At 37.8% G+C, this 26,378-nt stretch overlaps 1 protein-coding gene and 1 pseudogene across 1 annotated transcript; one reads left to right on the forward strand and one right to left on the reverse strand.

The window, feature by feature from the left end:
* Window positions 1-10,560: 10,560 nt before the first annotated feature.
* Window positions 10,561-11,582, reverse strand: LOC131789210 (uncharacterized; annotated as a pseudogene).
* Window positions 11,583-15,510: 3,928 nt separating this feature from the next.
* Window positions 15,511-25,880, forward strand: LOC131783154 (G-protein coupled receptor GRL101-like). The gene is made up of 20 exons (XM_066163996.1): window positions 15,511-15,618; window positions 16,406-16,443; window positions 17,068-17,139; window positions 17,613-17,684; window positions 18,044-18,115; window positions 18,719-18,790; window positions 19,335-19,406; window positions 19,579-19,650; window positions 20,570-20,641; window positions 20,887-21,886; window positions 22,150-22,234; window positions 22,505-22,573; window positions 22,730-22,798; window positions 22,898-22,957; window positions 23,246-23,314; window positions 23,420-23,479; window positions 23,957-24,019; window positions 24,485-24,535; window positions 25,158-25,218; window positions 25,784-25,880. Exons 1-20 carry the CDS (start codon window positions 15,511-15,513, stop codon window positions 25,878-25,880), a joined length of 2,334 nt encoding a protein of 777 aa, XP_066020093.1.
* Window positions 25,881-26,378: the final 498 nt, after the last annotated feature.

Raw genomic sequence — 26,378 nt, forward strand, 5'->3', positions numbered from 1 at the left:
TCTATACATTTTCAGAACATTTGACATTTCATAAATACCAGCTGTATGTTTTTCCTGATGTTCATTTGTTAAGTAAGTAATTTCAGGTATGTTATGTTCAAATGACAAGGACGACGAGCGAATATATACGTACTTTTTATATAATAAAAGTTGTAACCGGTCGATCGATTGAAGAAAAGAAGAAGAATAAAATAAATTGATTGAAGCTGTAAAGAAAATATACTTCTGGTATATGTGTGATTGTACATAGTGCGGAGCATAGATTTCACAAACGGACGGTATAAAAGTCTGGTAGGGGTTATATAAAACCGCACGATCAGAATATATTTTCCTGTCCTGTAATGAAAAAGGAAGATCACGAATAACGAGTGCTGAAAGAGTCCGATAAACAGAGGAAACAAGAAAAAAGAGTGTTTCTGGAACAAAATCTGGTGTTTCCGTCCACTCTAGATCTGAATTCGTCAGCAGAAATAAGACAAAAATCTGTTTCCGAAAAGTAACCCAGTATATCCGTCGACGTTCTGTCTGATTACGTCTACGGAAACAAGAGAAAAACGTGTTTCCGGAACGTGACCTTGTATTTCCGTGAACGTTTAGGTATGATGACGTCGACGGAAATAAACGTTACTATGTGTTTCCGCACATGTTCACATGAAGTTACACTTGCGGATACATTTGTTTGTTTTCCTTCAACTGAAACCTGACGGAAAAATGTAAAAATGTGGTACGGTTCCGCTGTGACCGCAGCAACGGAAACACAAGTAAACGTCACCAAACCGACAGCGGAAACGCGTGTTGAGCATCGTGTTTCCGCAACGTTTTCACATATTTCTTCCACGTTTCCGTTTACGGATTCTTGATATTTCTTCCTGTGTATATTATTCGCATCTACTTTAGCGGTAGCGAAATATCAACTTGCTTGATAAATAATAAAACATATAATACGAAAGAAATCAATTTCGAGCGTAGAAAGGCTTCACCACAGCTAAGAGTTGTCATAGGCGAATAAGGTTGCTTTGCTGTGGGTGAGATAGTTTTTTTCGTCTGCCCTAGAGGGATCAACGATTGAGCAATTCTATTTCACATCATATTCAATTATATGTTCGTTTGTTAGGTCCTTATATGGAAACCAAATCAAGGAGCTACCACCTAGAGTCTTTAATAACAACTCCGAGTTGACTTGGCTGTAAGTAACACATTCGATTCATAATTTAATGTTTAACGGATCGTATCGGATAAGACCTTGAAACCTCGTTATTTACAATGCACTCTTGTTAACTCCGATGATAAGCTCGTCCTTGATTTCTTGCTCCAGTTAGAGTTAGAAAATTTCTACTTTTATCAATGAAAGATGAGCATAAGCGTATTCAAACTCCTCTACAGCCATTATATGCGAGTAAAAGAGAGTGACATGGGTTTCAGAGTGTGTGAGAGAAGCAGCGGCGAGAATCAATTTTCACCAGTTACCTCACTAAGATTTCTTAAGAGGACATCCGTGAAATAATCAAACAAAAATGACATTTTTATGGCAAAAATTCAAATTGTCTCAATTTTTGCACACAAGTAGACCCTATTAAGACAAGAAAGGCTGTGTATTTTTTTTTTCCTCAAATATGTTTTTATTTTCGAGAAAAACGAACTTTTCGCTTTCACCCTCTGGAATCGATGAATCGGGTCAAAACAGGTCGAAAATTGAACACTTTCGCTCGCTTTGCATTTCAAAGATATTACGTCTAGGGAAATCTAACCAACGTGAGCTTTTTCATAGACTCTTTGTATTCGGTAAAATGTAAGTTGTGTAGGAATTAGTTGCTTAGAAGCTTTTAGCCATGCAAAAAAACAATGTGCTCCCTTCCGTTACATAAAAATGTCGGTGAAGAAAACCTCTTTTTCCACCATGTGCCATTATTCAGAATTCCACAAAATTACGTATGTAAATTTCCGAAGGAATGATCTTTAAGATGACGTAAAGTTTTCTTTGGGCAAATGTTTTTTCGCGACGCAGGAAACTCTTCAAAGTAGCACACGGAAGACACAAAATCACGTCATATTTCGATTGCGTGACCAAAGAGTTAAGAAGCATTCCTGCAGCATTTGAATTGACTCGTGAAAATCGTACAGGAGAACGTTTTCAGAAACAAATAACAAATTTATACCCAGTTTTGTTAAATCAATTTGTCTATTATCATTTGAAGTTTGTTTCTGCAGAGATATTCTGCCATCGTTCTGTCTAGTATGATTATGCACTCGGTGCCAGCAACGGTATACGACTAAAAAAATTGGCTGTTCTCTCGCATACGAATCTTAAGTTTCTGCCCCTTGTTTGACTTGCTAATCCGTGCCTTTTAACTAGCCTATGTAAAACAAAAATCCACAAAATGTTACCTTACTGAGGCCCTTGCAGGAGTTAAGTGAGGGCCTGCATGACCTAATTTGCATAATTGCGGTACGAGTCGTCGTGTTCGTGTGATAGAATAATTTGGACCTACGAGTGGGGTCGGTCGACGTCATTTTAATAGGCACAAATACGAGATGTCTCTAGATATCCATTTAGCTCTGAGCTTTCCTAAATTTGTACTCGTGTTATTTTTTTTCTGCGTGAGTAAAACTATGATGTTTGTGGATTTTTCTACTTAAAAGCGAGACAATTAATTGAATTAACAAAACTTAATAAACAATCCTCCATTCGATGTTTCTCACGTGAAACTAAGAAAAAGAATTATTTCCTACCTCCTTTGAATCGGAAGTCTCGCTTGTCAATGAAATGGAAGCTTCTTATTCATTCAAGTTTATAGTTAGAAGTGCTTGTTCGTACGACCGACAAGACAGGAGTAAATTATTTGAGGTGGTTCCCTCGGTGTCGTGCAATAAGGATTTATAGGGTCATAAAAGTGCATGGTGTTTTGCCGGAGTTAAGAACGAGAGTGAACTTAACCTTGCCCGAGCAGGTATTTTTTACATGAGTGCATAGGATATAAACGCCTTAACAATTTGTCCATTCCACCGTTCTAAGCTTGGTGAAGGACCCAGAATACCTACAGAATTCCAAATGATTGTAGGGATGTCAGCCCTGATCTCTCTATAAATCGAGAGAGCTGTATAGGAAGTAGGAGGCACAACCGATAAGAAAGAAGATTTGGCTTTTGTGACTTTACAGTCCAAACAATGCATAAATTCCTGGAAAGCACATTTACTGCGTTCAACAAACCAGGACGAGTCCAGACCAGACCTCATCGATGAGCTAGATGAAACTTCTGCATTACTGGTCTTAGACCGAGCAATGAAATATCTACAAAAGAAATTTAGGGAGAGCCAAACAGACTGGTTTTGTAAGAGAGATCTGCCATGGTATATCACGGTTGCGACGAGAAAGGGAAATGATGGCAAGATTAATATGATGACATTTGTACGCTTATTTGAGACGTGTAACCAGGACAGTTCTGCAGTTCTTGCCTTACTTAACGACGCCTTTCGTCGACTGAAGGATGTCATGCCTCATTTACAATCCATTTATCTGAGACAAGACAACGTCGGGTATTACCACTACGCTTTAACCCTGGTTACAGCCAGCAACGATCAAATCCCATATGGCCATCCATTTGAATTCAGGCCACGATATAGAGTCGGTATCTCAAATGCAGGAGGCAATAGAATCATTTGAAGGTGTCCCTGGAGTAAATGCAGTGTCGTGCAGACCTCCTTTGTCTTCCATCAAAAAGCCAGTGAAATGGGATGTTGTGAGCTTTGTCAACAACGTTCAGAATGGCGATGAAGGTGTGAGAGTATGGAGATCCGGCTACAAAATTGGAGGAGGCAAATTCATTCCTTGGAGCAAGATCCATGTTCCTGACCAGGACGAAGTTCCAACACTTGAATGCAGTGCAGCAAGCGACAACATAAAAGCTAATTTTGTTCCTATCAAGCCGAGACGATCTTAGTTTGCTGAAACATCTCAAAAGCACCAAGACAGTACTGATGAAGGTACCGATGATTCAAATGAAGAATCGCGCGATTCCACAGCTAAAATATTTTTTTTTGCTCGGAATAGGGTTGCATTAAGTCCTATCAACGCCATTCGTCATTACAGAAGCTCTCGAATGTGGGAGACACAAATATGTTCTTGAATATGAAACTGTTTATGACCGCGCCGTGCTAGGGTATGCCTCTAGACTGGAGAAGGGACCGAGTGCTGTGCCGCAACTGCTGGACACGGAATCCACCCGTCATCGTCTGTAGCTTCTCTTGAAATGGGATGGGCCCGAAAGCAGAGTCGTTCTCGTAATACTCGCTTCACTGATAAGCAAAAGGACTACTTGATAGCCAAGTTTCTAACTAGAGAACAGACGGGACAAAAGGCAGATGCTGCAAGTGTCTCAAGATTAATGAGGTCTGAGAAAGACGAAAACGGCGAGCAGCTATTTGACTGCTCTGAGTTTCTTACAAGCAGGCAAATTTCTAGTTTTTTTCTCGTCTGGCCTCAAAGCGAAGTCTAGACCACCAAGAGGTCAAAGACAAAGAGAGCAGAAAAGGAGGGCCGGCTACAAGCAATGAGTAAAAAGATGATGTCTGAAATTTCTATTCAGCACGCACATCCAATCATGTACAACGATTACAGCATTTGTGAACTAGTTAAGAATTCTAAGCTTTAAAACTTTTCAATCAAAGCGTTAAATGACATTTGTACTTCTTTCGGACTCGATAATTCCCAGGTCGACGTTAAGCCGTATGTCGATATTCTAACAAGCCTTGTTATGGACTGCCAATGTCAGGCAAATGGGGAATGGCAATGTTTGATGGTCCCTGCAGCTGCTGTTAGTTGTGAATTTTTTGGTGTACAGTCCTGCTGACACAGTTTCGCAACTGTATTTTTACCGAATAAAGAAGCTGAAATTTGTTAGAAGCGCCGAAAAGGTTATTTTCTGTTAAGAGCAGTGACAGTTGAGACAAGCGATATTGAATCTTTCGCGGTTAATTAAATTTTGTGAATTTAATTGTCTTGCCTATACGTCACAAAGCGAACAGACATTGAGGTAATTAAAAAGTGTTTTCACTTCAGCAGAAAAAATCAACTTGGGTAAAAATAAAGGCAAAATCAGAGTCAAATGGATATTTAGACTTGCTTTTTCTTTTTCACGTAATTGTGCTTATTTTAAAAAATGACCGTCGAGCGACCATAACTGCAATTATGCTAATTGGGTCATGCAAGCCCTCACTTAGTCCACTTAACTCTTGCAAAAACCTCCCTTTGAAAACTCTGTTGGTTTTTATCGAGTGCTAGTTAAAAGGCACGGGTAAGCACATAGAGAAAGTTAAACAATGGGCAGAAACTTAAGATTCGTATGCAAGAGAACAGCAAAGTTTTTAATCGTATACCGTTACTGGCACTGGTGCATAATCGTACTAGACAGAACGATGACGGAACATCTCTGCAGAAACAAACTTCAAATGATAAAAGGCAAAGTAATTGAACAAAACTGGCTATAGCTATGTCATTTGTTTCTGAAAAAGTTCTACTGCTCGATCCGAAGTCATTTCGAAGGCAGAAATGCTCCTTAACTCTTTGGTCACGCAATCAACATATTGCGTGATTTTATGTCTTCCGTGTGCTATTTAGTTTAGAGTTTCCTGCGTCGCGAGTAAACATTTGCCCGAAGAAAACTTTACGTCATTTTGAAGATCATTCCTTCAGAAAGTTACATACGTAATTTTTTGGAATTCTGAATTAAGGCACATGGTGAACAAAGAGGTTTTCTTCACCGACATTTTTTTGTAACGGAGGAGAGCACATTGCTTTTTCGCATGGCCAAAAGCTTCTAAGCAACCAATTCCTACATAACTTACATTTTACAGAATACAAAGAGTCTATGAAAGAACTCACGTTGGTTAGATTTCCCTAGACGTAATATCTTTAAAATGCGAAGCGAGCGAAAGTGTTCAATTTTCGACCTGTTATGACCCGATTAATTGATTCCAGAGGGTGAAAGCGAAAAGTTCGTTTTTCTCGAAAATTAAAATACATTTAAGGAAAAAAAATACACAGCCTTTCTTGTCTTACTAGGGTCTACTTGTGTACAAAAATTGAGACAATTTGAATTTTTGACCCTTGCTATAAAAATGTCGTTTTTGTTTGATTTTTGCACGGATGTCCTCTTAACTATCGCTGGTGACCAATTCCGCATTTTTCTGGCATCAATTTTGTTTGCATATGCGAGCACATCTGTCTGACTGGTTATAATGAGTTGTTCTAAGGGAAAAGTATTAAAATAGCTATAAATGTTTACACAAAAACAACATCAAGAAATTTCGTGGTAATTGACTACTCCTTTTGTCAGGCTGCAAGAGTCGTTAGGGAAAAAACATCCTTCTCGTGTTGCACCACACATATTTGTAAGGGACTAATAGAGATCCTATCACATCCTTGAAGCATTAAAATTGTTAAGATTGAGGTGGCAGGATTCAAATCCTATATCCCAACTCGCACATGTTCCAAAACACAGTTTCAAATGTTAATAGAAATCCTATTTAGACTATTATAAATCCCACTGTTTAAAAAAGAAAATGGTGGTATGGATGCAAATTGCGTTACGTTAATCTAATTTACTGCGACCATATCATCACCCAATCCGAAGTAATACATCAACCACGAAACATTTTTAAAAAGTTTACCTTTATTATCAATTCACAGTTTTATAATTAACCAGAATCCGATTTCAATCGTTACACGAAGGCGCGCCATGAAAGGAGAGGTGCCTTAGGTCCTCTGAATCATTTGTCAATCAACCGTCGTGGCATACACTCCAAAACAGCTTGAGCTGCAGCCAGTGCAAGGCACTGACCAGAGGCGCATTTCTCAGTAAATTTCTACGTTTTCATCACAATGGAAGAATTTTTTGAGGTTTGTAGTACCTTCTTCCGATCGAAACCTTCTTCATTTGTGGCGGTAAATTTGAAATTCGAAATGATTCGCTTCGCCATCGCCTAAAATTGCCATGGCGTAATTTCATGTCTGTTCTTAAATACTGGATGTAGATGACCGTTAGAATAAAAAGAAAAGATGAAGAAATGTTCAAGGCATTTCTTCAATAATGCCAAGGAGAAGTGCTGTTAACCCAACGGAAGAAAAATAAAAGCAGAGCGACCATTGCAGGCGAAGTTCTGGAGCGCGCGAGTGAACCGCCGCCAACCACCGATTCACTTGGAGATGTCCAGGTATCGATGTCGCCAAATGAATCATCTGTACGGGCTTCCTCCACAAATGGTGCGATTTATTTTTCTTTTTTTTTAATCTAAGTATAATATGATTACAACAATACTGAATGATCTTTAACCTTTGGGACAATACATTAGAAAGGTAACTTAGGACTACAGTTCGATACCAATAATCACTGTGATAATGTATCACCAAGATTGAAACACTCGCGTAACGCAATAATTTTCCAGAAGTAACTAATTGCAGATTTTTTTCTAACTAGGAAATACTAGTTAGAATATACTTGGAAACCACAGATTTTTTTCGTATGATGCGACAGTTTATGTCTAACACTGCTTCCTTTTGATGCCTTCATTTTCCGAAATGCAGCCTTGCGTGACACCTACCAAACGTTTTGTCCTGCCTAAGAATGTTTTGTCCTGCCTAAGAATGTTTTGTCCTGCCTAAGAATATTTTGAGAGGAGTTATTTCTTTAGAACTACAAGTTATATTTATTGCGATATTTTATGCTACACCATGGGCGTACGTGTCAATTAAACATGAAAAATGTACGTAAAAATTGTCCAAAATAAAATGTAGGCGGGAAGACTAGTTGTACGATCATATCAGACTTCATGACCGTTCAGTTGCGCTTTCGCTCTAACAGTTATTTCACCTTGTCTCCACAATAGCTGATGCAAGAGGGGACGAGTTCGAAATGTGTATTTACTGTTGGCAAACGCCATGTGTAACGACCGACAGTCGCGAATACCTTGGCTATCGCGAAGCACATATTCAAAATCACGTGCGACGTAGAAAAGATTAGAAGACGTACTGGAGAGCATTGAACAAATGTGGGCTCTGGAAAGACCCTGTTTACCAGGCTAGAAAAGTCGAACTGGGGGACCACGTTAAATAATGTAGTGCGGGAAAGGATGCTCAATTGTGTTATAAAAGATGTGAGGTCAAGGTTTCCTAACCCTCCTGGGATTGCCTATATGGGGCATAAAAGGGAATAATAAAATTCTCATACAAATGCTCACCTCAAAGAGAGCCCAAGTACCCAATTTTTTTTTTTTTTTAATGGTCCATTTTACAATGTCCACACAGCAAATTATAGTGACTTTCCTATAGGTTAGGAAAAGATATACAGTGCAAAGAAAAGTAACAGGAGGAAACAGAGAATGAGTCTGCTTGGAAACACCTTGTGTCAAACCTAATATTCATGTTTTCATTGCTTGGTACCAGCAGTTGTTAGAATTGGTCCTCCCCAATGACCTCACATATTAATACTGAACATTTGGGCTCCTAGTTGTAATTATCACAGAAACTGTGGTGCAATGGAAAACAGAAGAGACATCATTTGTTTATATTAAAAAAGGTAGACCAGATAGTTTCTCTGAAATTAAATGTCTTTGAAGTAAGCACCCTGGTCTCTGCCAAGCGGTTTGGATGCCTGGTATGTTGGTACATCTGTAGAGACAATGTTTCTCGATTCACATTTTCATTCTGTAAGACAAATGAGTCAATGAGCAAGAGAAGGCAGTGAATCCAAAAAGTGCCAAAGTAATTGAGCAGAATTAACAACACAAGTTTCTTACCCAATCAAGAATGGCTAACTGCATGCACATGTTGTATGTGTCATCCCCATAATGAATCCGCTTTGCAGCATAAATGAGCATCACTGAATGGAGAGACTCAATCCATATGTTTCCCTGCACTGAAGAAGGCAACAAATTATGGGTGATTTTCTTTAACTGGAAAATGAATTTGTTCAACTCATTTATGGCCCTTACCTCAACATCATTAATTTGGAAGAAGAGATAAACTTCTTCATGCAAAGAAACATAAACATACAGCATGTGTCAATTAATTACCCGCATGTAGTCCGATGCATGCCCATAAATTGAAGTGCCCATAATGGCTTCCCTGCGTGCAGCTACTACTTCAGGTTTAGTTGAAAGTTTTTTGCTCATCACATAGCCATTCTGCTTGCACCGTGACTCCGCATGGCATCTGACATGATTTCCCTGAGTAATAAATACACCAAGTTATAGAAAAATAGATTAATAAATCAGTACTAATAATTATACTAAGTATAATGTCTCTTGTTCACCATTATTAAAGAAATATGTGCAATCTTTGAGGTAATGATCATGTCATATCTTACTAGAATGACACAACAAAAGGTACTTACAGAAATGAAAACAAAATACTATGTTCTCAATAAAAAAGTCACTCAAATTACCTGGTAATGGTCAACTACATTCAACAGTGTACCCTGAAATTCTTCTTCATCGGGTGGACTGTTCTTCATGCAGAAGTATACAAGAGTCCGTGTACTTTTCACTGTAAAATATTCAGAATTATTATATTCCATTATAGTCATCTTATATCAAGAAGGAATTTGACATCTGCAGGTAATTGTGGAGAGAATATAGCTTTTGATGACTCTCATAAGAGAGATATCTTACCTTTGTCTAACAATTCAAAAAAACCACTTTGAGCCCTCATCCCTCTGGGCCCCTGAGGCAACTTCCTTCATTGCTTTAGTCACAGACTTTGCACCTGAGAATAAAAAAATATATATTAATACCAATAAAATGCTAACTTTCAAGAAATAGTCATAATCATCAAGACAAAATGAGCCAAAAAATACAAGTGTGTACTGAGTACCATGCCAAGAGTCAAAGGAATTAAGCATTCCTTTTGACAAGATCCATATTTTTAGCTGTAATACAAAGTCATATGCCACCTCTGCAACATGGAACCCTGAAAAAAGAATTACTTTAACTGCATTATAAAAGATACTTCTGACCTCCATATTTGTATTACATATGCGATAGGATATTATTGAGGATGCAAATTTATCATACCTTGTGTCTCAGAGAGATAAGTCAGCAGCTCTTTTGTCATAGGGACCTCACAGCTTACTGCTGAAGTTTCATTGGCCCTACTCCAGTTGACAACTGCTAACACCTTGTGTTGAACATACCAGAGGTTCAACATATCATACAAAGAGATCAAGTAGAAACCATCTTACCAGAAAGAAAGGGCTGACACTATTGTGTGTACTGTTGATCGACTGGAATCATGCCTTGCATCTGTTATAACTCACTGCAGGAAGAAATGGTAGAAATCAAAACATAAAAATGGTCACATTTCTCTACTCACAGATATTTTCAAGGTTTACAATCTGATATAAGATTTTATATTTTTGTATGTGCCAGTCTACATAATATATTCCGAGTATGGCAGGTGTATAAGAATGTGGCCAAAGACAAAATGAAATTAAAATGACAACTTGTACCTCTCCATTCACAGCATATGCAGGGTTACTCTTCACTTGTTCTTGAGCAGCCAACATTGACTCATTGGAGACCCTCTTCATGACTGTCAAGTAACTGAGCTTTTTCAAGACTGTTGAAGTGATTAAAAATAGAAGTATTTTAGAATTGCATCTGGTAAGGCACAAACCAAAGAAGGAACAGTTCAGTCAGTTTGAACTATCTTGGTAGAACATTCATGATTTAGCAACCTGCAAACTGCTGTTGACTGCCTTCTCCTTACAAGGAGAAAGACTACATGATTTTCAGAGCATCTGCGCATATGCATTGCTAACCTGTGTCGGAGGTCTTTTCTCCCTCTGACCTGATGTTGGCTGCTTGACAGAAACTTGTGTATTCTGTCTCTGTCAAGCCACAGGACAATACTCCATGAATCAATCTATGAAAGAGAGACAGCGAAGTGACCAGTTACAAAAAACAAAAACTGTAAAATACCGAGATAACAAATTTCTGTAAATTTCGAGCAAAACTAAAAGAGTGCTCACCTCAAATTTACATAGTACTTTGGAGGAGATCCTCCCATGATAGGGGAAGAGAGCCACTTGAAAGAATCTCCACCAACACATGAAATTGTCACCGACACTAAACGACTCTGTCGATTGAAGACAAGTGACTCGCAATCGAAGGGTTTTCCACAATAACAACATGATGTCGTTAGCGTATTAGAGAAAAAAAAAACAGAGTTCGCAGAGATTCTTTACTGCAGAGATATATGGAGTTGTTCTCTGCTGAAGATGCAGTGATTTGCATTCTTTGTGACGTACGTTCTGCTTGTGGAGGAGAAATTGGAGAAAAAGGATCAGCAAAAGGCAAAGAAATACGCAAAGATGGAGTAGAAAAAGCTGAAAGAATTGAAAACCGTGCAGTTATGGATGGTGTAGAAAGAAGAGATGGGTTCGGACTTCCCGTTGATGAGAAGCTCAGTCGCTCCATGTCAGTCGTTTCCTCTCAATTTTCTCCTCAAGAACTAACAGAAGAGCTTCCATCAAATCTGCATTCTGTGTGCTTGTCGTCGCTTTTGTAAGATTCAACGAGCCTTTGGCCATCTTTATGCGGTCTTTGATGGCGAGAGGTCTGCTCTCCTGAGTTCGGGGAACTTCTATGTTGAACGAGAACTGAGGACCTCGATCCGTTGGACGCTTTTTCTTGGGTTACAGATGGATTATTTCCCTCAGCCATAACGAATAAATTTCTCAATAAATATATCTTTCGAGCTGCGACAGCCAAGACTATTCTCCAAACTGAACTAGAGTTGTGAAATTCTGTCTCAAAATCGCACTTACTTGTGAAATCATCCCCACTTTAGAGGTTTTGTCACAGAATTGTCACAGATAACAATAGTCTGAGCATTGCGCATAGAATGTGTCATGAATCCGCCAGTTTCGATGGGAATAATCTGAAGGCTCGAAGAACCAGTTTGTATCAGGGGCTTGGGACATAAGCCGAAGTTACACGGCTCGAATTTTGAAAAGACAACTGTGCGAGTGTCTCGTCGACCGCAGATAGCGCTTTGAGCGGCCGAACGATAAGTTAGTGCCAATTAATATCAAAATGAGCTCAATTATGGGAATGAGAGTCAACAAGACGCAATATATTCTAATTTATTGACACAAAAAAGTGTGTCTTCTATGCAGACCGTTTCACTCATGGTGGGAACTTTGGTCGCCATATTGGATGATTTTTGCATTTGAGCTGAAACAAAGGGGAGGAGCCAACCTATTTATAACGCGCCTTCGTGTTAAAATTCACCTTTCACAAAGCCTTTCCCTAACGCAAGCAATCATCAGGAAAAATAATCAATTCGGACTTTTTTCCATAAAATGAATGTTCAAAATGAACATTCCCACCTTCCCCCTCCCTCTTAGAGAACACACTGTTAGGTCAAAAAGAGATATTTTGTTTATTAAACTTGAATCATCTACAAACAGTATTATGTCAAAACTAAGGTTCTCTTCTTTGCGCAAGTTTAGGCTATGTATTTTTTTAAAAAAAAATTAATTTCTTTGGAGCTGCCGATGTAAATTTAAAGAGAGGCACCATTCTCGCAGGCGAGCTGCAATTTTAAACCAAATCCTCTGACTCTTCCCTTCCGGCCACTTAAGCGATAAATGATGACCGGTAACTAAGGTCTCGAGGGATTTGGCCGAAATTCCAAGGGTCTCCCTCCGTAGAAGAGGAGTCTGGAAAGAAGTTAAGAGTTAATTTCTATTCCTACAGATGTACTTTGCAAACTCTGTAAGTCTTAAAACTTCATGAGATGATTAATTTGCTTTATTGTCTTTCTTAATATCGTTTACATAGATACTTGTATGACAATCAGATAGCAGAGCTACCACGTGGAGTCTTCAGCTACAATACCAAGTTGATTCAACTGTAAGTAAACAACATTTATTGCTTATCCCATGAGACTTATTTTTAAGAAGCTTATACAGACCCAGTCACACGTGTAAACTATAGCAATTTGTAATGTTGGGACTCAAATCCAATATCTAAGCTCATGTACTTACTAAATCTTGGTTTCAAATTGTAATTGCCCTTAAGTCCATGCGTTGCAGAGGGGCCAGTTTACAGCTCATAATGACAGGATCCAAATCCTATATCCCAACTGGCATATTTACCAAGACCCCGCTTCAAATTTTAATAGAAATTCCATCGCCATTGTTATTAGTGGGAGTGGGATTCAGTTTCCATTAAAATTTTGTTAATCCCACTAGCTTCAAAAAGGGTTCAGAGAGACGCAATTTACCGAAAGATGGAGAGTTCAAAACTCAACCAGTCGAAAAGAAATTTGAAGTTAACAAGAATAGCAAAATCAACAAATTCCAACCTCGTCCTTCCCACTTCCCCCCTCCCACTTTGAGAACATGTTGTTAGTTCGTAATATTCAGATCAAAATCGAACAAATCACATCGCGTATTTACCAAAACTCGGTTCTAAATTTTAATTGCCCACTGGCCCATGTGATCGGCTGCATTAAAAATCCGATTTCAATCGTGACTGATCCCGTTTAAATTCACCTTTTATGGAGCCTTTCCCCCAACGTAAGCAATTATTAGGAAAAAAAACAATTAATTCGGACTTTTTTTCATACAATGACTGCTCAAAATAAACATTCCCACCTCTCCCCTTCCACTTGGAGAACACATGGTTAGGTGAAACAGGGGATATTTTGTTTATTACACTTCAATCATTTACAAACAGTATATTGTCAAAACAAAGGTTCTCTTCTTTGCGTAAGTTTAAGCTGTGTATTTGTAAAAAATTAATTTTTTTGGAGCTGCCGATGTAAAATTAAAGAAAGACATGATCCTTGCGGGTAAGCTGCAATTTTACCAATTGCAGAAAAGGAAGACTAAGAAAAATTCAGGCTGGACGGGATTTGAACCCAGGCCTCCCAGAATATTACTACCAACTGAGCTACGGAAGTAAATGTGAACTCTTCCGCCCTTATGCCTATTTACTTTTATAGGACGCTCCATAGCCCCTGAATATTTGCTTCAGTTATATTCTGGTCATTGTCCTTCAAATGTTTTTTCTTAAGTGCGTATAACAAAACATTTAGAAACATTTTGTTGTCGAAACGAAGGCTCATTGTACTACGCGACTTTTCGATATGATGTATTTGTGATGAAATGAGTTTCTTTTGACTTGCGGATTAAAATCAAATAAATATATGATCTTCGCAGGTGAGCTGCAATTTTACCAATTGCAGAAAAGTTGACTAAAAAAAAATTCAGGCTCGGACGGGATTCGAGATACTAATTGGGCGATGCTGCAAACTGAGCTACAAAGCCACACGTTATGAGTGAGGTAAATTTTGGAAGATACATCTTTTCTTGGAGAAAACTTATGCTCTTTGCAAAGAGGTAAATCAAATAGCGCCATGAAAAACGCAGGTGAGCTGAAATTTTAGCAATTACAGAACAGTCCGGAAAAAAGGAGAAAAAGGCTCGTTCCTTGACTTTAGGGGTTACCTCGCTCCAACTTGGGAGGAGTAGAAGAATCTAGAAACAATTTTGCTTTTATTTTTTATTTTGTTTTTTCAACACTTTAGGTGTATTGGAAATTGTTTGAGTTTACCTATTTGCTACATTTTTTTCGGTTTGGTATACACAATAATTTTTAAATATTGTTGAGACTCCTTCTCAATTTTAGTTTATCCAACCAAATTAAAAAAAACAAACAAAACAAAAGTAAAAAAACAACAAAAAAAAAGGTGAGATGAACGACGTGAAATTATGTGTTGTTTAGAATGCTCATAAAAAGTATTGGAAAAATTTGGCTTAAGATACGCCCTGAAATCTTTCTCATTAGAGCCTGTTGATTTCCGAGGGTAAAGGTCAGAATTCAGATTTTGAAAACGACCAAAAAATGTAAGCCAGCATCTTGAGTAGAATTTGATTTCAAAATTTATAGAAATCATCTACAGCGTTGCGTGAACATTGTGAAAACGTGAATGAAAGCGATCTTCAAATTCAGGCCTGTACGGAATTTGAACCCATGACCTCTGCGATACCGGTGTAGTGCTCTACCAACTGAGCTAACAAGCCAACTGGGAGGTGGTTCAAATATATGACTTCCATATATTCACAACCGTTTATTCACCACTTCACAGGTTTATTTGGGACCAACACATTGACCGGCTCCCAGTTGGCTTGCTAGCTCAGGTGGTAGAGCACTGCACCGGTATCGCAGAAGTCATGGGTTCAAATTCCGTACAGGCCTGAATTTTTTTTCAGGCCTTCTTTTTACTACTACTTAAGTAGTGTTCATTACTGCTAAGATCGCTTTCATTCGTGTCATTAACCGCAGTTCAAATATATGACTTCCCTATATTCACAACCGTTTCTTGTGAAAACGCCAAGGAAAGACAAGCCCATGTTGATAAAATTGCCCTATGGAGCTATGATCTGCGTTCTCAGTTTTACTTTTTACCCGTCCAAAGTTTTCGGATGAAAATCAAAGAGGGTAGAAATGTTGTCCGATGGTATCCGCCGATACACATTTGTCGAATGGAATCCGACGGGGTCCATGGGAACCCAAAAGAGCCCATCCATGTCCGTCGGAATCACTGGTCTTGTGGTAAACCTAACCTCAGACAAGTGCAGTATAAACGAAATATGCCTCGTTCTTAAAGCCATGAAGCGAAACAGCTCGTTTCAAGCGCGAATGACTTGAATGACATACCTTGTTTTTCAATCTTAAAGCAAAACAGCGCTTTACCCTTACAATTGCAGTATCCGTGAAATATGGCCCGTTCTTTAAGCTATGCAGCTAAAGAGCTTATTTTAAGCGCGGACAACGGAAAATAACCTCGCTTTTTTGTTTAAAAACAGTCAAATGCAGTGTACGTAGGAAATGCCTCGTTTTTTATGCTATAAAGCGAAACAGCTCATAACAAGTGCGAATGACTAACAGCGACTTACGGCGCTTTACGTAGGCAACTGCAGCAGGCGTGGTATATGGCGAAATATGCCTCTTTTTTAAGGCCATGGAGCGGAACAGCCCATATCAAACACGAATGACTTGAAAGATACCTCGTTTTTCAAGCGCAGATAACTTCAAATCTCGTTCTTCAAATGTAGGGAAGAGTCAGTGACTGATTGAAAAGATGAATGACTAAATCTTAGGAGAGACAAGAAGGCATCAGGTGCTCCAAAGGCCAAGCCAAATGTATTATGCAGTAAAGTTTAAACAAGGGTGGTATTGAATTCGAATGAACTGAACTAGAACTACTTTCGAGTTCACTGAGTACTTGTTAATTCCTAAATTATAAGCTTTAGACAGGCAATCGGTTCAAATGATTTTATTTCAACTGATTCAAATTAGAGTAATTGTAGCACTTTTTTTAACTCTTCTGCTCATACAGACAACTCAACAACAACAACCTGGAAAAGATACAGAAGGGTTTGTTTGACGGTTTAACAGCATTGACGCGCCTGTGAGTTTAGGAAAGGAAACTTTCAATACAAAAAAAAAATAGTAGCTAAAATTGTTTTTTTAAAACAAGCGGAACCTCTGCAATGAAGATGGAGAATTATGTGTTTTTGATTAAGGAGGGAAAGCATGAAAACGTATCGCTAAAGATGGCCATACGCTACGGTGAAGGCTTCTTTCATAATGGCGGGCGTGATTCTGACTCATTTGAATTATGCAAATAAGCCATCCCAGCTCCACTTTTGATCAAAACTTCTATTGATAGTGAACTTGTGGCGAAGGTCAGAAAGGCTCATTTGCATTTATATGCATTTTTATTGGATGAATGAGCGAGTTAATGCGCAAGGTGGTTGTTCCAAACACTAAATCAATTAATAACAGCAGTGTTGCACAAACGAAACACCATAGGAAAACGAGGTTGCCAGCTTCAAAATTATCGAAAGCTATCAAAAATCAACTTAAAAAAAAGGTCAAGATGTTGATCAGTATTATGTAATACCAATATAAGTATTGGAAACACACCCAAATTAGACGATGCAATTACAAATTTAACTAAATAAAAAGGATTGTCGCATCATTCCAACTTTTATTCAGATGGCTGCAAGACAACAGAATTGAAACGCCGCACAAACAAGTTTTCAAAGATTTGACTGAACTGAATGACCTGTGAGTTTAGTCAATACAATACAATGTGTTTATAAAAGTGTTGGCTCTTTATCAATTTTCTGTTCCTTACATCAGAGATGATAAAAGAGGCCAAGTGACCATGTCACAATATTGCAACATGGCAATCCTAAGACGATTGTACGTCATAAAAGGCAGTTTTACCGAAAGCTTATAGCATCGAAATTCACTGGTCTCGCGTTCTGATCAGTCGGGCGTTCCTCGGTAGTCTTGGGGTTGCACTGCTCTACACCATTTCTCTCCCATCAGTTGGTGTTATTTGAGTAAAGAGCATGAAAACTACCCACAGTAGCTTATTATAATAGAACAGCAACATAGCATGCTACAAGTGCCTGTGAAACGTAGCGAAAGAGTTCAGAGTGTTTTCCCATACTGTTTCACTTTTATGGGATTTACATTTCGGATGGCGTTATTTTTTCCTGAAAGGTCAATGCATTTTACCTTGAAACTTTCAGGGATCTGTCCAACAACGAAGTTGAGGATCTCCCTCAAGAAATCTTCAGCAGTCTGGGAAATCTCGAAATGCTGTAAGTCAACAAGAAAAACAAATAAAAGAAAATTAAAAGCATGACGAGAAAAGCAATTTTCTCTCTAAAATTTGTCGAGTTGCAGAACTTTCAACACACACACACAAAAATGGAAGTGTTGAACTTAAAATTAAGTTTTCATTTAATATTATCACTCCATATATCTTTTGACTTGATTTAATTAAACCTGTTCTTTAAAACGTGTCTCACCGAATGAATGCAAAACACGTGTATTTATATTACATAGATATGTAAGCATATTGTTATTTGGTTCTTATCGGTTGCCATCATTATCTACTGGACACCAGTTCTGCTTTGTAGTTAAAGGTAGTGTTTGTTTAACTGTTTTAATGTTGCAGGCTTTTGTCCAACAACCAACTAAAAGATTTACCGCCTACGGTATTTGCTAACCTAACCAAGCTAAAGACAATGTGAGTAGTGATGGATGGTTTGAATGAGTGAATAATTGTCAAGGAGGATTATCCTCTCTTGTTAATTAATAGTCGATTGATCGATTAATGGAATGATGAGTTTTGGGGGTAAAAAAGAAAAGAAAACGAAAACATTTACAGCACATTTCAAAAGATACCCAATGTAAAGTGCGAAGAAGTAGTTGTCTAGAGGGACTTTCTAAGAATTGCTTTTGAATTCGATAATTTTGGAGCTATTAACGTGAAAGACAGATTAATTCAGTTGATTAAATAAGTTGCCGAAAGAAATCGAAGATTGCTCTCGTTTACTTTATTTACATCTCTGTCGCCACCCTATCAACCAATCAGAAACCAAACTAATACCAAACGTCAATAACTCGCATTTTCCGGAGCGTGAGGCTCTGTGCTTGAATTGTTTGTACTTTTAATGTAGACTGGCTCCTTAGCCTCCCTTTGCTTTGATTGGTTACCGTGATTACTCCGGCTCTTGCTTTTGGACCCTCACTCAAAAGGTACTCTAAGTACCGACCACCGATATAACATTCAACGTTTAAATTAAAAGAAAACTGGCCAAGAACATATCCCTGATTTGCAATTCAACAGAAAAATTGAAAAGAATGAGATAAAGGAGCTGCATCCTCAACAGTTTCGCGGACTGGTAAAGCTGTTTGACCTGTGAGTAGTTCATTAACATTTATGTATTCCACAAGTTTTGAATCCTGGCATCTATCAAAAGTGAAAATATACTATCTTACTGGTAACATATTTTGGCTTGACTGCTGAATTTGTTCATTACTGCAAGCGGAATAATGCCTACTCCGATGCAACTTTTCATGTTTTTAAGGCATCCTTTCATTTCCTGGAATTTCTGATTTTAAGTCATGATGAGGGTCTACGTAGGACCTTTTTCTTGGTGATAACTATTCTTTTATAGGATGGGCCGGTTTGGACATCACGCAAGTGGCTTTTCAGTACCAAGTTTATTTTGTTAGACAACCTTGTAAATTTGCAGTTCGTGCACTGACGATACTCTATAAAAGAAATCTCCTGATTCCCAAACTATCAATTATCTTTCTCCAAAAATTTATCGTAATTATATTGCAAAAGGTTAGTGAGTATTCTCATGATCCCTTTGATTCTTATGAAAACAATCAATGATGTCCCGTTCTTTTATCCATTATGTCCAACATTCATTTCATTTTCTTCCTCTCTTCATTAGCTATCTATCGGGGAACAAACTCAGATACTTCCCACAGGGAATTTTTAAAGGCTTAAAGGAGCTTTTGATTATGTAAGTAGACTATGAAATTCTTCTGGTCAGTAATGTTTTGAAATAACATCTTATGATCATGAAATTTGAATGCATTTAATTTCACCTTTAAGTGATTATTTTCACATCAATGTCGAAATATTTTACCTTCCCTATTACTCTATATGATTTAATTGCACTTTCTTTTTGTTAGAGAAATTGTTGAAAACGAAATGACTCATGTCTCCATCGACAACTTCAAAGAAATTAAACAGTTAAAAATTCTGTGAGTGTTATAATTAATCAAGTGATGACCAAGTTGTGAAACGGACCTTGTTACCTTAAGGTGTTATATTTCACAATTGAAACATGATCAAAACACTCCAAATCGATGCTTTTATTGTAAAAGCATCTTACGTTTTCTGCAACTCACCGGAAATGCTGTCCTGCCAGCAGATTGATTATTTGCTGAGTGGGAGTAGGTTTGTAAAGAAACTTTGGTGCTTCGTCGGCGCAGGGCATTTCAAGATATTTGGTGCCATTCTACATCGAAACTCTGATTGGTTGGGAACATACAGTCAACATACAAAAGCGTGTAAAGTTGACATGATAACCGATATTTCCATCAAGTATTGGGTTATCATGTGGAGTTCAAAGTCTGACTAGTTTCCAAGCCCCTTGTCAGTGTAACGTCCTGAAACTTTTGCAAAGTCAGAGAGAAATGTCTTCTTTCGCAGAGTGTTTTAAAAATGTACATTAAAACAGATAATGATTTCGCTTTTCTCGTGATATCATGGACTGTAAAACCTTGTGTCTGCTTTAAATGCCTCAGCCTCCGGCTTCGGCAGATAACTCAGACCTCAGCATTATGATAATATCATAACCAATCTCATCCAATATTTAACTATTATCAAGTGAGTTGGCGATGCAAATTGGCCACCATGAATAGCCTCAAAAGCCGACGCCTGAGCATTAGCCCTTCGTCCAAGAATACTGGAATTGTAAATTGTAAGTGGTTTAGAAACAGGAAAAGACGCTTTCCGATTAGAGGGAACCTGGTCACGAAATAAACACGAATAAATTAGTTAAATGAAAGACTTCGTTGACACTGTGGGATTAAGAGAGCCTATTTGAAAGATTAATTTTTGTTGTGGAGTTTTGCGGCTTTTGATCACTACATTTTAATCTCCTAATTTAATTTCCAGGTATATGCAGTATAACAAGATGAGGGAGATTCCATATGGTTTTTTCGATATGTTGAAGGATATACAACGAGTGTAAGATTTTGATAAAATTCATTCGCAAATTATTAGTTTTTGAGCAAAGCTATACATTTTGAGTAGACAACATTTTGGGGAAATTCAAGTTTTTGCAAAAAGAATTGAAGACTTGAATTCTTAAAAAAAATATTTTGCATAAGTCAATGGATAACTCCAGCCATCAGTTACTGATATATTCTTAAAAGCAAGTTCTGTGAAGTTTTTATGAATTAACTTCTGTGGATGATATTTTACAATTGTAGGAGTCTCGACACAAATCTGATGTGTTGTCATATGCACAAGGAGGACGCTGACTGTGCTTTCACGTACAACGACGACTTTGCCAACTGTGAGAGCATGTTTAAGAATTCTGCCCCAAGGAAGAGTATCTGGGTGATAGGAGTATTTTCTCTGGTTGGTGCAGCGTTTGTTATCACTTGGCGAGTGATCTTTAAAGAAAAGAACGTGGTTCAGTCCATCATGTTGCTCCACTTAGCAGTGTCCGATGGTTTGATGGGTATTTACCTGATCTCTCTTGGCACTAAAGATCTGTTGTGGAGAGGAGAGTATTACTTGCATGACTTCCAGTGGAGGTCTGGTTTGTCTTGTCAAATAATTGGAGCGATCTCCCTTCTGTCAAGTGAGGTTTCGGTTATGATGATGACACTGATATCTGCTGATCGGCTTAAAAATATTGTGTTTCCTTACCAAGGTGCTTCTCTGAAACCAAAGGCAACACATATCCTGTGCATCATCATATGGGCAATTGGCTTCCTTATGGCCTTTTTGCCTATGTTTGGTATTCAGTATTTTGAAGACCCATTCAGGTACCATAGTTACTATGGTAGAAGTGTGGTATGTCTGCCCTTGCAGCTTACTTCTGATAAGCCGGCAGGTTGGGAGTATTCTGTTGCTATCTTTCTCGCTTTGAATTTTGCTTTTTTCTTGTTCATCATGGGTGCTTATCTCATGATACTAGTCAAGTCTTACTTGTCTAGCCGGCGACTGGCCCGTCAGGGTACTGAAAGAGAGATCCAGGCCAGAAGAGCAAACTTTAGGAGGGAAACGGCTCTTGCAAGGCGGGTGTTCTTCATCATTCTGAGTGATTGTGTGTGCTGGATGCCGGTGATAGTGATTGGTATGAGGACCATCATCGAGAAGTCGTACAAAGCACAAGGAGACCTCGCTGTCTGGATCGCTGTATTTGCCCTTCCGATCAACTCGGCCTTGAATCCTATCCTGTACACCTTGTCAACAGAACAGGTAAGTTATGCGCTTTAAATCCATTATAAGTAATCAAGATAATAAAATCCGTAAGTAGACTTATAATTGCTAGTTACAGGAAGGGTAATGGTTTTCAGCCGACTATAGGCAGTGTATAATATTGCTCAAGACTACTTTGTTCACTTGCAATGGACACTGACAATGTTTCAAAAGCATTGGACAGCAGGAATTCGTTAGTTTCTATTTTGTCATCAGAGCTCAGCTCAAGGCAGTGAGCGAAATCTCGATTACTTTGTATCCAGGTCAGAGGCATTCTGAAGAACAAAATGGAAAAAGTCTGGAACTACTTGAAGACCGTTTTCACCTGCTGTGGTCGGGATCAGGAAGGTGCGATATAATTATTAGCTCCTGATAAGAAATAAACCGAAAAACGATGTAAACCAACAGATTGCTGCAAACAAAGTTTATTGATCTATTGATTTATTCATTCAGTCACTCAGTCATAAATCAATTCACTCATGCATGCATAGAGGCATTCATTTAATCATTTACTCCCTCGTTCGGTCCATCGTTCTTTTATTGGTCAGTTCATTTGTTGTACGAAATAAATATTTCTTGACTCGATCATTGACTTTTCTTCGTTGTTTTCTTTAAAAGGCCAAGGAGATGGGGAACAACCGAACCAACCGGGAGTAGAAGACAATGGACAACATGGCGGTGAGGGAGGTAAATCCTATCCCGTATTTCTAGAAATATCGTGAAAACTATAAACGAGGGAAATAAAGGGCAATCTGTGACTAAAAATATTTTTTTATGTATTCTCTCTTCTTTGTATGTTCCCTGTTTTTTTTTTTTCTTTTTTTTTTAATTTTAAAATTAAAGGTCTAGGAGAGGGAGAGCAAGTTAACCAGCACGGAATGGAAGAAAATGGAGAACATGCGGGCGAGGGAGGTAAAAACCTTTCAGATGTCAGTTAACATATCATACAAAGTTCAAACGAGGGCACAGGGTTAGTCTGTGTACATTTTTTATCTACTTTCTCTTTTCAAGGACAAATTGAGGGTGAAGAAATCGAACTGGCGAGTATTGGTGTGCATCATCCACAACAGGGTAAGGCTACAGTTTCTAATTTAATGTCAAGTTTTCACTGCTATTCTGTTAGTTTATATTGTACCTGTGTTCCTCTATAACTGAAGGATCTATGACTTTAGGATATTTTCATACACACAAATAAATTTTATCATTATCATTTTAATTACTCAACCTTTCTTGTCTATTACGTTTTAGTAGTTTGAAATTATAGATCTCGTTCTGCGTTCGTCACAAAAAATCCTTCGTTCTATCACTTATTTGTTTCTTGGCTCGTTCACAATTTTTTTCTTTGCTTTCTTTAAAAAGGCCAAGGAGATGGAGAACAACGGAACCCACAGGGCATGGAAGACATTGAACGACATGGCGGCTTGGGAGGTAAGACATTTTTTCCTTCTAGTGAACACAGTACGGACATGAAAACTGTGAATGACAACACAGTGCAATCTCTGACTATATTTTTTATTAACTACTTTTTTCAAGGGGAAGTCGAGGGCGTAGTTATCGAACTGGCTCATGTTGATGTGCGTCATCCACAACAGGGTAGGCTGAAGTTTCTTTTTTAATGTCATCTTTATGTAGATAAAAGTTCCGTACTGAAGTTTTCGTTGCTGTTATGTTAGCTTGTATTGTCAAGACTCTACAATATGTTGTATTAATGGTAGTTTTTATTTTGTTTTCTACTTCTGGAGGGATTTGGGTCAGATGGATATTTTCGTACACACAAATCAATACAGTTCATTTACATCATTATAGTTATCCAACCCTCATCGTTCATTATGTTAGTTCTAAATTCTACAAATCTCGTGTTCTAACACAATTTTGTTAGGTTTAAAAGTTTTGAAAAATTTCTTTGTTGTTTTGTCTCCAGTTATTGTCATTATTTGAAATAATGAAAAACAAAATAGTCTGACTTGATTCTGAAACAATCACTAATAATGAGATAATGGAAAATAAGGTACAATATTGTTCATTATTTTAAAATAGAAAGAATGACAGTGTTTACCTTTTTGTTTCAAGGAGTACTCGATGAAGCCGAAAAAATCGAACCGGCACCTATTGAGAATACTGATCTAAGTCAAGGTAACTTGTCTTACCTTCTTTATTAAAAATGTATAGCCAACCTTTTTTTTTTTAGAAAATTGGTCACTATTCTTTGTTTGTTTGACAACTCATTCAGTGTTACTGTGGTAGAGATGGACAAACCTTCTAAGGTCTATTAAGCTCTCCTGCGTATCGATCAGTTCAGAGTCTCATTACCTCCCTTAGGTATTGCCAAGCTCTAAATGAAGTAAATTTTTAATTTCACAGTTGGCTTTCTTACCACTATAACTGCTGGTCAAATCAAAGAATATCAATTATCCTCAAACAGGACTAAGAGATGAAATTTTTGAATGCAAATGAGCGAGACTTGGACGCAATAAATTGAGATTTTGCATAACAGGTGGCGGCCAAAATGAACGGCAATAAGTATGAAAACATCAAGTTGAGTATAGATTCACGTAATTCTCATTTGAGAGCTTTAACATTCTTATGCAATTCTTTCAGGAAATTGCCAAGCAGGAGATAAAAAAGACCAAACACTTAAGAAATCCCAAAGTTTGACATGAATCTATTATGTGTAACATTACAAGTGTTTGATAACTGGTAATTGCAATGTCACGACCACGAAAGCAGGGTATTTCGGGTCTTTTATCCGTTTTTAATTTGCCTTTGAGTTTGTTTCGCAAAAAGTGCAATGTTCTGTTGCGAATTTTGATGAGTCTCGATAGAAAAGAGAAGGCCATTAAATATACCCGATGCAAATTTCTTTGGCAAAAAAACAGTTTTTCATGTAATAATTACTTCCACTTTATTGTTCTATCCTCTTTGTTTCGCCGACATTTTGCAAAAAAATTGTAATTTTTTCGTTCTTATTTTTATTCATTTTTCCTTTATTTGCCGTTTCATCAAATAAACAAATTTTGTTGCGAATTTATTTGGAATATCTCGGTAAAATAAAACAGCAACCACAAACAAACCAACAAAACAAACGAAAGCGGCCAATTCGGTTTATTTCTCCAGCATTACCTCGCGGATTACCCTACAGTTATCTATTTATTTGTGTCTTTCTTACATTTAGAGTGCCGTTAACTGGTTTCATCAAGTTAAGCAGTTGCCACAGCGCTTTAAGTACCTTATCAAATATGTAATTTTTTTACTTTGTTTTTTTTACTGTTAGGAAAACGGAACAAGAGTTTGAAAAAAGGGGACGGTAAATTCAGGCATTCCACCGCAAAGAAGTAAGTGGTGAGAAGGGGGATATACACAGGTTCAAATTCCTCCAGAGATATAAACTGTCCGTATAACAAATTTGACGGACGTTGTCACTGACAAACTAACTACTGAATTATTTGAATTACTGACTTATTTGCAAACTAGCTAGCTCCTTAACCTACTGGCTAAACGGTTGAAAGAGTGACTGTCGCTAGCGGACTTACCTCACTGACTAACTGACTCACTAACTTCCTTACTCACTGATTAACCAGCTGACGGACTGACTGACTGAATTACTGACAAAAATGACTGAGCAACTGATAAACCAACAAACTGACTACTTGACCGACTGAAGGAACGAATGCTGAACAATCGCCAGAACAACTGTGTGCCCAACCTAGCAGCCAACCGAAAGATTGATTGATAGTTTATTTTATGACTGATTGACCGACTGATTAAATGACAGAACAGGGCTTTTTACATAAATAATTCTTTTGCAAGATTATAACGATTGAGTGTTCCTTTTCTTTTCCTTGTTTTACTTTTGTTTTGTTTTGTTTTGTTTGTTTGTTTGTTTTTTTTTTTTAACAGAAAAAGGGAAAAATCAAGATCAATGCGTCAAAAGTCACCTTCGGCTACCGAAGCTGTCGATGAAGAACACACTTTTGAAGAGGACACAAAACTGTAGGCAGTTAAATTCGAGGAAATTTTTATAAATTCTAAGCAATTTAACAAGTAGAAATGGCAATTAGAAATCGGTAATCTCGTCTTTTTTTTTTTATTAGGCGTATAAGATACACGATAGAAAAAAACAGTTTTGTTAATTTTGCGTCTATTTAGATGTAAAGGAGAACTTAGTTATAGTGAACAAATCAGTGTGCGTTGCTTAGTTAAACCAAATTTCACTCGATCTTTGGCTGTCTTTAAAAAAATCCCTAACAAAACGATTTTTTTTCTAACGATAAGCTATAAGTTTTCAGATTTAGACAATTTAATTGAGTTAGTGTTTCATATCCATGACTGATATGGTCTCCATGGCCACTTCACATATCAGTGACATCATCTTATGGATCGTGTCCACAGTCACAAGAAGTTTCAGCTTTCCCTCACCTAAACAAAAACACCCATGCGGTTGATTGGGATCCTTTAAGACACCTGCTATGAGGAGTCTTCTGAGGGAAAATTA

This window comes from Pocillopora verrucosa, chromosome 1 (assembly GCF_036669915.1).
Source record: "Pocillopora verrucosa isolate sample1 chromosome 1, ASM3666991v2, whole genome shotgun sequence".
Lineage (NCBI taxonomy): Eukaryota > Metazoa > Cnidaria > Anthozoa > Scleractinia > Pocilloporidae > Pocillopora > Pocillopora verrucosa.